Source organism: Glycine max, chromosome 2, assembly GCF_000004515.6.
Source record: "Glycine max cultivar Williams 82 chromosome 2, Glycine_max_v4.0, whole genome shotgun sequence".
Taxonomy (NCBI): Eukaryota; Viridiplantae; Streptophyta; class Magnoliopsida; order Fabales; family Fabaceae; genus Glycine; species Glycine max.
The window spans coordinates 38,116,333-38,129,951 of NC_016089.4; the positions used below are offsets into that span (position 1 = coordinate 38,116,333).

A 13,619-nucleotide genomic window follows, 5' to 3' on the forward strand; every position below is an offset into this window, starting at 1 on the left:
AATATCAACATATTTTTATATATTAATATAAATACTACTTTAATAAAATCAGTTAAATAACACCTTAATACTATTGTGTGTGTTAATTTATACATATTATATATTAGATAAATTTAAATTATTAGTTTAATTACTATTTTGGTCATCTAATTTAATTTTTAGGTTTAATTTGGTATGTTTATTTTTAAAAAGTTCAATTTTCTTCTTTAATTTATTTTTTAATTCATTTTGACCCTTTATTTTAAAAGATTCAATTAGTGTCTTTAACTCTTAAAAAAAGAAGTTAAAATTGATCCATTTAAAATCAAATTTGGACCCCTCAAAAATGTCGCAATGACCGTAATCAACATTGTAAGGTTTCTAATACCTGTAATCGCAAAAGGCTTAACTAAGTTAAAACCTTGCCTATTTCTCTAGGTGGAAATTTAAATGGAAGATTCAAAATGAGTCTCGAAGAGTTTCTCTTATTCCTTGACGAAAAATCAAAATTAGCGTAGCCAAAAATGAATAAATCAAGGAAATCTAAATGCTGCGATGATATATATATATATATATATATATATATATATATATATATAAGGGATTAAGGTGGCAGCAATAAATTTAACTAGGGACTGCTTGCAGAAGTTTCAACATTCAAGGGCATTTGGGTCCTCCCCTTTTGGTCTTCCAGTTGTTGTAGCATGGGCAGACCTCCTTGTTACCATAAGTTCCAGGTGGCACACACAAGCATTTGGCACAACATTTATTGCAGAAGAACAAACACGGCTTCTTGTGGTGTGTTTTGGAGCATCTCTCCTCGCAACGTGGACCGCAATCTGTTATTTCAACATGCACCATTTATATCTGAACATCAAATTTTACCAATGCAAGAAAAGCACAAAAAATTCAAATAAGCACTTGTCACTTGTGTGCCCACTAACTAATCTATATCTTGTCATGGTTCGGGCAATTCAATAATTTTTCAAAAGTATCTGTTCTGATATAGCTGACATTGCTTTATCCATACCTTGTGGTTGAAGACTGCCTTCAGTGGTGCCATTCTGAAATTCAACAAAACAAAATGAAATTAACACAAGGTTGTTGACTGTTATATACCTAATTAATTAATAACTAGATTCATGTGAAATTGTCTAAATACAACAGAATATGAGAAAATACTTGCCTTGCTTGATTGAGAAGTTGGAGTAGATGGAGATGGATACGGAGAATGACATGGAGATGGAGCTGTGGCTGGAGATGGAGATGTAGATGGAGCTGGAGCTGGAGATGTAGATGGAGCTGGAGCTGGAGCTGGAGCTGTAGATGGAGCTGGAGCTGGAGATGTAGATGGAGCTGGAGATGGAGCTGAAGCTGGAGATGTAGATGGAGCTGGAGCTGGAGCTGGAGATGGAGCTGGAGCTGGAGCTGGAGATGTAGATGGAGCTGGAGCTGGAGCTGGAGATGTAGATGGAGCTGGAGATGGAGCCTCACGTGGACAACTCACAATCTCAGCCTAGAAGTGTCAATGTTAGTTGTTTATGCTACAAAAATATAATCATTTGTGTAATGGAAAAAAGTAATATATGCATATGTACACTTAAGCGACTCACAATTTACATGCCAAAAGAAATCATGTAAATATGTTTTTATTAAATACAACTAACATCAAGGATAATAAAAAGAACAGTTAATTCTTGTGATTCATAAAATGGAAATGTTGTACGTTAAAAGAACAAGCAAAGTTAAGCTGTATTTATTTTTCTATAGCTAATACCATGCATCAACTCCATTAAAAACAATTCTTATTATTCTACATGCTTGTAATAAGTTAAATTGAACATACATCTCAACAAATTACACGTTATTAGTTGACATCAATTGGAAACGATATCACGATCTCAAAAGGAAAAGAAAAGAAAGTAAAGGGAAATGACACCAATGCAGAGGAAACAAAGAGAAGCTACGGAATAATGTAATCTTACATGACACTCCAAAAGAAGAAGCATTGCAACTACGTAGAACATAAAGATGTTTATGATTCTGGTCATTGCTCACTGTTGCACTCGTTCACTAACAGAATGATGAGTTATGTGAAATGTGGTTATTTGAAGTCACTAAGGAGTGGTTTCCAAGTATTGCCTACTTATATAGGTAGTTGGGTAAGACTTTGGTTATTTTTTACATGAAATGTGGCGCAATGTTTGCAATCAGTTTAGATAGCGAAGATACAACCTTTTTTCTCATTATGACGCTACTCAATCATATATTTTTGCCTATTATATTGGCCGCTTTGACCATTCTTTTTTATGATTGGACATTATTATTATTGATACGGGTGAATGGAAGCGATCCTCTCTTGCACCAAGTGTCTCCTGCCCTCGATCTGCATTATTTTAAACCGTTCGTACTATATAAACGAACCAGATTAAAAGTTGTATTCATGTCACTTTCAAAAGGCAACCACCAATTATTAATGTGGCTAGGGGCTGGACTATTTTTATACCTGGACAACTTTTTCGTATATATTAATTAGTATTTGAGGTTATTCATTAATAATGTTAAGCTTTTATAATTAAATTTTTAATAACTAAACGATATTATACTACAATATTATTTTTAATTTCTGAAAAATTATTTTAAAAATTATTAAATTTCAATTAGAATTAAAACTGATAAAGATAAATTGAAAGAAATAAATTGTTGAGAAATTTAATTTGTTTTAAAATTATTTTAAAAAATAATTCTTAACTATCTGAAACTATTTTCCTTTTACTTTTATCTCTATACTTAATTTTTTTAATTGTTTAACTCTATTAATTTGAATTTTTTATCTTTATTTTTAAGTCAAAATTTAATAATGTCAATAAATTTTAAAATAGTTTGTTAATACTTAAAAATAATGCTATATCACAATATAATATAGATTATTTATTGCAAATAATATTATTTACTTTTTAAAATATTTATTGTAAATTTTAATTAAAACAATTTTTTTTGTCTCCTTAAAAAATAATATTTATTTATGATAAATTTAATTATTTTAATAAATATTTATTAATATATATATATATATATATATATATATATATATATATATATATATATATAATTTATATATACACATGTTAGTTAATAGAAAAGTATCCTTGATACGAAATAGTATTAACTTTTAATCACTACTAAAAAAATAGCACTTTACATTGGTGGAAAAAAGCTTTCAAAGACGGTGGACACCTGTCTTTGAAATTAATGACGTTGTAGAGGTGGGATCTTTCGACGACGGTCATAAAATGACCGTCTTAGAAATACGCGTTAAAGCAAGTCGTTGCTTACGCCAGCAACGGCGTAGAAAAAAATGCTATGAGGTGTTGGGAAATGATTGAAGTAGTTGAATAGGAGGATTGCTAAGACTATAGCTCTTGGTAAATTTACCAAAGATGAGAATAATTTATTTGATATTATGGATGGCTGGTTGTGGAGGGACCGTTTCGTTTTTGTGGGTTAGTCTGGTCTACTACTCTTCCCTTGCGCCTATTTCGCCTTGGGGGGTTGGTTCAAAGAAAACTTAGAAAAGATGTGTTTCTATGACGGTGGTTATGCTAGGACCGATGTAGAAAGTGTGGAAGCAATGACTTCCAAGATTATTTTGATGATGCCAAAGAATCAAGAGTTAAGCAATTTCCAAAGAATCAGGCTTCAAGAATCAAGTCTCAAAGAATCAAGATTCAAGAACAATTAAGTTTCAAGATTCAAGATTCAAGAACAATCAAAATCAAGATTCAAGACTCAAGATTCAAGAGAAAAAATCGAGAAGCAACAGTCAAAACTTCACAAGGGAAGTATTTTTTCAAAAAATTCAAACATTGCACAATTTTGTTTTACAAAAGAGTTTTCTAAAAAATTTCTAAGTTATCAGAGTATTTACTCTCTGGTAATCGATTACCAGTTTCATGTAATCGATTACCAGTGACCAAATTTGATTTCAAAATGTTTTTAACTGATTTGCAACGTTCCAAAATATTTTTCAAATAGTGTAATTGATTACACTATATTGGTAATCGATTACCAGTGATAACTTTTGAATAAAAAGTCAAAAGTTGTAACTCTTGACATGATTTTCTCAAGGTTATAACTCTTCCAATAGTTTTCTTGACCAGACATGAAGAGTCTATAAAAGTAAGACATTGACTTGCATTCAAAAGAACTTTTACAACTCTTTGACAATTTTTGAGAAACTTCTAAGAATTCCCTTCTACTTATCTTTCTTCTTGTTCTTCCTTTGCCAAAAAGCTTTCTAAGTTTTGTTTGTCCAAACCTTGTTTTTCTGCAAGTGAAAATTCTGCAAAAAACAAAAGTGTGCTATATTTTCTTCTCTTCTCCCTTTGCTAAAAGAATAAAAGGACTAACTGTCTGAATTCTTTTGTGTCTCCCTTCTCTCTTTCCAAGAGAATTCAAAGGACTAACCGCCTGAGAATTCTTTTGATTCTTCCCTTCCCCTTAAACAAAAGATTTCAAAGGAGTAACTGCCTGACATATCTTTTGTTTCTCCTTACAAAGATTCAAAGGACTAACCGCCTCAGAATCCTTTGTCCTAACACATTGGAGGGTACATCCTTTGTGGTACAAGTAGAGGATACATCTACTTGGGTTGTTATACTAAGAACAAGAGAGGGTACATCTCTTGTGGATCAGTTTAAGTGGAGGGTGCATCCACTTGGTTGTTCAAATAGAACAAGGGAGGGTACATCCCTTGTGGATCTTTGGCTTGTAAAGGATTTTACAAGGTTGAAAGAAATCTCAAGAACCGTTGGTTGCTTGGGGACTGGATGTAGGTACGGATTGTGGCCGAACCAGTGTAAATCTTGTGTTTGTCTTCTTCTTCCCTAAACTCTTTAATTTCCGCTGTGTACTTTTAATTGCCGCTTTTACTTTTGGTTAAGTTTCTGTTTTTGTTTTTGTTCTTTACATTCTTAACTTTGTAGTAAAAGCCTAGTTGAATCTAGTAACATTAAGAAGGATATTTTTTTAATTAGTCAAGACACATTAATAATTAATTTAGCCCCCCCCCCCCCCTCTTAATTATTCTGAGGCCACTTGATACAAGAGAAAACATTGTTTTTTACGTCGTTGCTTGCGTAAGTACCAACTTAGAAATCACGTGTTTCTACGACGGTGGTTACGCTATGACTGATGTACAAAGCATTTTTTTTCTATGCCGTTGCTGGCGTAAGCAACGACTTAGAAAGGGCATATTTCTACATCGGTGCTTACATCAGCACCGACGTAAAAAGGTAAATATTTATTTATTTATATATAAATTTATATTTAAAAATAATTATTTATATTTATAAATAATTATCAATAAGTATTTAAAATGCTGCTTAATTAGATTAATAATTAATAATAAACATAATAATATAATATTAAATTAACTAAAACCTATGTATAAGCTGAAAATTTAAAAATTATTATTGTCAAGTAATTATCATAAGTACACATAATTATTTTTACTATATATTATGGTTTTAGTTAATTTAATATTATATAATTAAGCAACATAATGATAAATAATCATTATCAATAAACATAATTATTAATAAGTATTTTAAATGTAACTTAATTAGAAAATTAATTCAAAATAAACATAATTATATAATATGAAATCAACTAAAAACATAATGATAGTTGAAAATTTAAAAATTATTATTGTCAACTAATTATGATAAGTACATATAATTTTTTTACTATATATTATGGTTTTAGTTAATTTAATATTATATAATTAAGCATCATAAGGATAAATAATGATTATGAATAATTATTTAAAAAGTAACTTAATTAGATTAATAATTAACCATAAACATAATTATATAATATTAAATTAACTAAAACCTAAAAGAACATTCTACACCCCTATTTCCAATGGTGAAAATACAAAATTACTAAAAGAACATAATATATAAGTTTAATTTACAAAATAAATAGTATTTTAATCCAAGTAACTATAAATAGTTAAGACCCTCTCACATCCTAGATCACTTGGTTCACATATAACAACAAACAATATAAACATTGCTCATGGAATAGCTAGCATTCATAATGTATAACAAAGATCCTAGTCAACTTGCAAGGAACTAGTTTAATCATTAAATGATGACATCTCTGACCTGATTATAACCTATTTTGAATTTAAAACAGTCATTGTCATGGCTCTACATGATATAAAAATAGCACAATAGGTGTGTAAAGATTGAACTCTATTTTTGTATCAACATTTTATTGAACTCAATAAATTTGAAGGGTTTACATTTGTTTAGACTCCACTTGGAGAAATGCAGATTGCTCAAATGATGAGGATATCACTATCTTCATCTGGTTGTGGTACTGCCGGTACCTTTGCTCCACCTTCAATCCCCAAAAGAAAATTAAGAAAATTACAAATGAAGAAACAAAATAATGCTACCACAAAGTAGGGAAGGCATGGAATGGGAAAAGAAAGAAACCAAGCTGGCCAAAATACAAAGCTAATATATGCTATAATCAGAGAGGGTATTACAACATGTACCAAAATAAAGAAATGTATACCCTTAAATTAAACCTACAATTTTTATACCTTGATTTGTTTGCATTTATAGGCAAATTGCATGATCAACGTCTCAGTTCATTGCGTATCAAACATAGTTGTTACCACAAAAAGTATTATTTTTGCACCCAGCCTGGAACCTGCAGTTCGCATTATTAATAATACAAAGCAGAGTTGGGATTATTTATCTGATATGGTGCTTTGGAAGCAATTCTGCAAACACAGCATCTTCGTAAACTGAATTAGTCAATTACGCCGAAACAAAATTACTTAGCAGATAGTTGCAGGACAAAAAGTGGAAAACTAATTTGCACAATGCACTAGATTAATTCCTTGTTTAATCCTTACTAAGAATATAGCACGATGCATCAATTTTGCATGAACCAGAAAAAAAAAATAGGAAACATAATACAAAAGTATTGGCTTTGTTCATCTCAAAATTTTAGAGACAATTAGGAACAAAGGAAAGCCTGTGCTTTAGGGGAAACAATTGTTAGTGAAGCTAAGCAAGATCGAAGACATAAATTGTGTAGAGACAGACACAGAAAGAGAAAGAAATTCACATAAGCTCCTTCCATGGAAACAATTGTATCATATGCATCTACTGCATATATAAATCTACTGCATATGATTCTATAAGGCAAAACCCATATAATATATAGTTCAAGAGCATAAAGTTAGAGGTACATGGAGAGATACAAGGATATGTATTTGTGTAAAACATGCGTGCAATATAGGAAGGTACCTCTTCTTGAAGCTTTTGCTTTTCATTGGAGACGACATCATATTGGTGTTTAAGCACATCGTACAATTGCTCAAGCTGCTTGGTCTTCCACCTTGTTCGTCTATTTTGAAACCAAACAGCGATTTGGCGAGGTTGAAGGCCTAGCTCCCTCAAAAGCTTCATCTTCCTTTCAGGGTCCAACTTTATCTCCTCCTGAAAACTCCTCTCCAATAACTCTATCTGGTTATTTGTTAATCGCTTTCACCATGGTAGAAACAACTTCCCCACCTGCATAGCCTAGTCCCAATGCAGCAACCCCAGCTTTCTGAGATATACTACTTGCCCCTGAAGTAAACTGTGTTCAATCAAATGTGTTAGATATCCCTAAATATCATTAGTTAAGAGTTAGCTATAGTAGAGTATCAATAGTTTAGTTAGAATTATTCGTTAGTTAAAAAGGGTGAAAGGATAAATAGGAGGATGGGGTAGAAGACTGGGGACTCAGTCTTGTATCATTTGAGAGAACTAATCTCCTTGTTCTTAAAATACAATCTTTCTTTTCATTTCTTATTTTCTAACCTGTTACTTAACTAGTCCAACCCTCTAAGTGAATGGTGGAAATTTTCTTAGAAAGTTTCCTCTTAATTGCACAAACGTGTTATGGCAACTCGGACTTTCTCAGGCAAGATTCCCCGAATCGCTACAGGCAATAGTTGTTGCATTAATACATGACAATCATGAGATTTCAAGCCAACCAATTTCAAATCATTGACAGACACAAGGCTCTTGATATTTCAAGAGTATCCTCATGGGACTTTTAGCATACGCAAACAATGACAAAATCTCCTCTTCTCGTTTGTTGACATTGTGTGACATGCTGGGGGTAGATATGTTCGCGAACCTTGTGAGATTGGATGCAATTTTTCTTGTATACCCATTTCAACCAAGTCCTAACGACACTTCAAACCATCCTTTATTTTTCCTTTAAAGTTAAGAAGGGTGTCAATTAAACTATCACAAACATTTTTCTCCATGTGCATGACATCTATACAATGTCTAACATGAAGATCAAAGAATATGGACCTTTTCTTCCATATGTTTGTCTCAGTTAGTTTTTTTTTGTGTCTTTTGTTAGTCGGTGAAAACAACTAACTTTTGTGTATAAAACTTGTGTATATTGTATCAAACTTCTCCAATTTATAGTTGTTTTATAATATTATAAGTACTTTATGTTAAATATAGGTAATAGATAATTTCTACTTTTGTTTTGTGCATTTAATAATCAATTTCTCTCAATTTCAGGTTAAATAGGCAACTTTGGCAAAGTGCTATTTTTCACTCTTTCGCTGGCTTAGCGAGAATTCTCTAAGTGCAATCTTCAGGGGCTAAGCGCGAGGAAGAATCTAGAAGAAGATGAGTTGTCAAGTTCACTAAGCGCATTACTCCATGTCATCTAGCGCACCGCTTCAGCTCATCCGCTAAGTGAAACAAGCGCGCTAAGCCAGAATCCACTTATGCGCGCTAAGCTCACGAGCACGAACAAGGCCACCTATTTAAGCCTGAAATCAGATTTGCAAGGGGAGTTTGGCATTTTTCTTGAAGAAGCCTCTGCATGCACGAGAATCTGGCCTTGGCTTGAAGCTTTTACATGTTTAGGAAGTTCTATAGAGAGAAAGGTCCAAGTTCTAGAGAGTTTTGAGAGATTTTGCTGTGTGAAGATATGCAGAGATGCGAGTTCGAAGCGAAAGGCGTTCTGAGAGCTTGAGATCAGTTTGTGAGTGATTGTGGGATCCTAGAGGTGAAGGAGACATCCTCACCACTTATGTTTTTGCAGTCTTTCATCTTGTTCTTCTCTTTGTTGTAAAAGAGGTTTTCGGACTATGGAAAGCTAAATCCTCTGTTGGATCTTCCCTGTAGGTACCTGATGTAAATATATTTTTATCTACGTAATGATGTTTTGTGTGTTCTCTGTGCTATCTGCTTTTCATTCCAGTGTGTTTTTACCTTGATCACATAGATGCATGCTTTGTTAGGGTCATTCAACAGTGGGAACTGGTCTAATTCTAAAGTCCTTGATAGTCAGGACTAAGTTGTTGTGCTATCACGAGGGATCGGGGTACAAGAACTTAGTCGTGTATGTGTGTCTTAATGCGGTCTTGGTTGAGTTTAGTCTTACAAGAGGGATCTGCGGACGAGGCTTGATCAGGACTAGGCTAGGCTATCATGAGGAATCGGGGTCTAGCAGTACAGGAGACAACATAGGAACGCATGAGCATTGTTAGATAGAGAACATCCTTTTTAGCATCAGGAACCTATGAGGAAGACCAACGCTTTCTCTACTTGTTTTACACAGTATTTCTCTTGCGTGTTTTTCTTTCTTTTTGCCTAGATAGTTTAAATATCTGTTTATAACCATAGTTATATTTTCATACCAGACGCCTATATATCGAAATAGCTTTCCAGATAACACAAGTTCCTCGAGAGTTCAATACTCGGTTCTTACCATTTTATACTACTTGTGCGATCCGGTACACTTGCCAGTTGCGAACATCTTTCCAAAATAGTTATGATGTCCTTGACGCGATCATAAACTTCTTTGCCATCTAATGGTTTCGGTGCACTTTCATATTCCTGACATCCATTAAAAGATTTCTTCAATCATCGATATGGATGATACTGTTTCAAAAATCTTCGGTGCCTTGTGTGCACTGTCTTCTTTCCATGTTTTAGTTGCAAGAAGCTAGTATTTTTCTCACATATAGGACATGCGTGATGACCTTTCACACTATAACCACTTAAATTGCCATATGTTGGATATTCATTAATGGTACATAAAACCATTACATGCAACCTAAACATCTGCTGGACATTACCATCCCACACATCAACTCCGTCTTCCCACAATCTTGTCAACTCTTCGATCAACGGAACTAGATAGACGTCAATATCATTCCCTGGCTTTCTTGGACCCGCTATCATTATGCAAAGCATTACGTATTTTCTCTTCATGCACAACCAAGGAGGGTAGGTTGTACATCATGAGCAAAACAGGCCATGAACTATGACTGGTGCTTAAGTTACCAAATGGATTCATTCCATCCGAAGCAAGGCCAAGCCTTACATTTCTTGGGTCATTCCCAAAATCAGGATACAAACAATCGAATTCCTTCCATTGCGAACTATCAGCCGGATGTCGGAGCAATCCATCACTTTTTCTCCCGTCTGCATGCCACGTCAAGTTTTTTTGCATCGTGTCCATTACCAAACAATCTCTTCAACCTTGGTATTATTGTAAGATACCAACATACCTTTGTTGGGCGACTCTTGTTTGCGGTTGCATCATCACTCCATTCATCATTGTTGACCTTGTAGCGTGATACACCACATGTAGGGCAATTGCACAATTCTGCAAATTCATTTCTAAACAAAATGAAATCATTTAGACATGCATGGATTTTCATATTGATTCTTCGGCAATGTGTTATCTTGAGGAAGCAATTTTTTCAATAGAACAAGCAATTCAATGAAGCTTTTGTCACTCCATCCAAATTGTGCCTTCAAGTTGACCAAAGCTAATACCGCTGACAACCTTGTGAAAGTTGTGCACCCAGAATACAAATGCATCTTTGAATCATTTTTTATTTTCTCATACAAAGGTGCATGTGCTTGTTGGAATCCGTCTTGCCCTAGATCGCAAATCATCTCTTTTATACAGTATCCCATGTCTACATCGATTGACTGAGTGTAAGAGACTGATGGCTTGTTTGGCAATTCCCCATGCCATATCCATTTTGTGTAAGTTGGAATTATCCCGTGACATATAAGATGTGATCTCATTTCATTTATTGACTGGTGTCTCCCATTCCCACATTTGACACATGAACAGAAAAATTTACCACGCAAAGATGGTGCATTCAGTTCAGTAAATTGGAGGAATTGTTCAACTCCATTCTCATACTCGTCACTCATGCATGATGCTTGCATCCAACTTTGATCCATGTTTTCTCTTTGATGTAAGACTTTATCAAGTCATGTAACATGCATGTAAACATCACTTTTTTCATTAAAGGTGTGGCCCTATCCCATTCCAGAAGACTTTTTTGTATAGTAGATTGAATACTAAATGTTAATTGTCTTTAATAAATTTGTTGAAATTTTGGCAGCATTTTGCCTAAGTCCCCAAGTACATGAGATGAAAGTGGTGGCATGTCTTCGTCCACCACATTCAAATATGCACTCGGAGAACAAAGTGAAATGAAGTATACCAAAATTTTAACAAATTTAATAAAAGACAATTAACATATACATATTAATTTACTATAAAAAATGAGTCTTCTCAAACTGTCCAAACAAATAATTCAAGATTCCATACAACGATTAATGCAAACTTTTCCATATTAATCATTGTATAAAATCTCAAACGGGAAACTAAGGTTCACTCACAATGCACATAATTGCTTATATAACACAAAATTGATAGGTAAATAATCATGTAATTATCATTCGTGTGAGTGAAACAAATACATACCTGAAAAATACGGTCAACAACAAGAAGTACAAGTGGGATCAGAGCAGTGGCAAACCAAAGATGACAGTCTACAGTCAACTCCAACGCTTGTGAAACAAGAAATTACTTTGTAACTTGAAGTCTCAACCTACTAACTACAACCAAAGAAAACATTGTAATATATTCAAAGACATTCTTAGTAACTCAAGTTGGATTGTATTTGTTTGAAAAATAAACATAAAATTGGAAGCAACGACATTAATAATGGGCCTTACTGAACTTATGTTCCCTAAGGACATGATACAAAGGGGTATAGTTCCTCAGTATCTCACTTTCCAGAGAAAGACACCTGATTTAAAGAAACAAGGTATGACTCAAATGGCTCCAAAACTTTGCAAGTTGTTGTGTTCTATTCCATATTCTGCAAACTTGCCAAATACTTATGTTGAAGTCAAAGAAGATGCATATGGACGAAGAAAATCTATAATTTGGAAAGCCAAAGCATTTTCTGATATGTTGAAGGATTGTAAGGACCCAAGTTAACTTCTTAAGCATAAAAGTTCATCACAAAATATTGTCTCAAGCTCAAACAGTTTGATACGGGATATTGACAGAATAAGAAATACAGGATGAACTTCTGCGATCTCAGTATCAATTGGGAGCAATTATGGACAGTTTCAAGCACATGGGAATCATTTTTCATAAAATTCACATTTGTTGAAAAGAATTATGTTGTATTTCCTTATGGAATTTGTACACATCAAAGCAACAAGAAGTGGATCAGTGTAACAGATTCGCTGTTGTGTACAACAAAATCTGCTACCAGTGTTCGTTATGTAGTCGATTATTTAACATTAAAAATTTAGGTGTTGGTTTAGACAATAGCATAGGGGCAATAACTCAGTACAACCCCGCCACATGGCATTATCTAAGTGGATGCATAATTCATGATTGATTGTACTAAGAAGTGGTCGAATACCCTCTCATGTCTTTATTCTCCTTCCACAACACACCCAGTTGGCATCCATCAATCACTTAATTTTTTGTCTTTTTTTGAAACAAAGGGAAATTTTGTTCCAAATCATACAAAAAGGGGGTCTACCACTATATTTCAGTAAAACTCTAATCCAGATCACATAATAATACTTTAAGTGTATTTAAATTTTGTCGATATTTCAATATATGTTCTATTCTTTTTCCAAATTAAAAAATTGTGTTATGAAACCAGTCATGTTTCTTATCTTTGTTTTTTGGTATACTCATTTGCCCTTGCTTTTACCATAAGAAAAATATACTAATTCAAATTATTAGTTTTTTTCCTTCTTCATATGAGCTAATACAGTGATATTGTAGACTTTTTTTGTACGTGTCTATGTTTTTTCTTCTTTTAGGTTGCTTTAGCATTGATTCCTCATGAAAGAACATGATTTATCATGTCTTGAAATACCACTACTGTTGACTGGTTCTTTACTTGAGATCAATCTTGTCAAAATCAACTTTACATTCATGAGAATGCTATTGTAGCTAACCCACAAAAACATGTTTTACAACAGCAATTGTGGGTATTTATTAATGAAGATAACAACAACTGAAGTTATTAGCTGTCGTTGGAGCTCACACTAAATTTCTTTTAACATGTTCCATTTAAAAGTCGGTACAAATCCCTGTAATCTTCATTTTTGGTAACAATCCTAGTAATGTTCTCATGGATCAAACAGGGGTCTGTCTAATTGAAAATTCTGGTTCTATTTTATCTGCCTTATATTTCTATAATTTTTGTCATCTAATATGCTCATGTTTACCATATATAAGGAGAGCCCATT

At 33.3% G+C, this 13,619-nt stretch overlaps 1 protein-coding gene across 1 annotated transcript; it reads right to left on the reverse strand.

Annotated features, from left to right (window-relative positions):
* Positions 1-583: 583 nt before the first annotated feature.
* On the reverse strand, positions 584-2,030 carry LOC100802523 (gibberellin-regulated protein 13). Its single transcript, XM_041007278.1, has 4 exons — positions 1,965-2,030; positions 1,427-1,495; positions 1,010-1,043; positions 584-818 (listed from the first exon to the last, which is right to left on the reverse strand). The coding sequence occupies exons 1-4, from the start codon at positions 2,028-2,030 to the stop codon at positions 637-639; spliced, it is 351 nt and encodes a 116-aa protein (XP_040863212.1). The 3' UTR covers positions 584-636.
* Between the last annotated feature and the right edge of the window lie 11,589 nt (positions 2,031-13,619).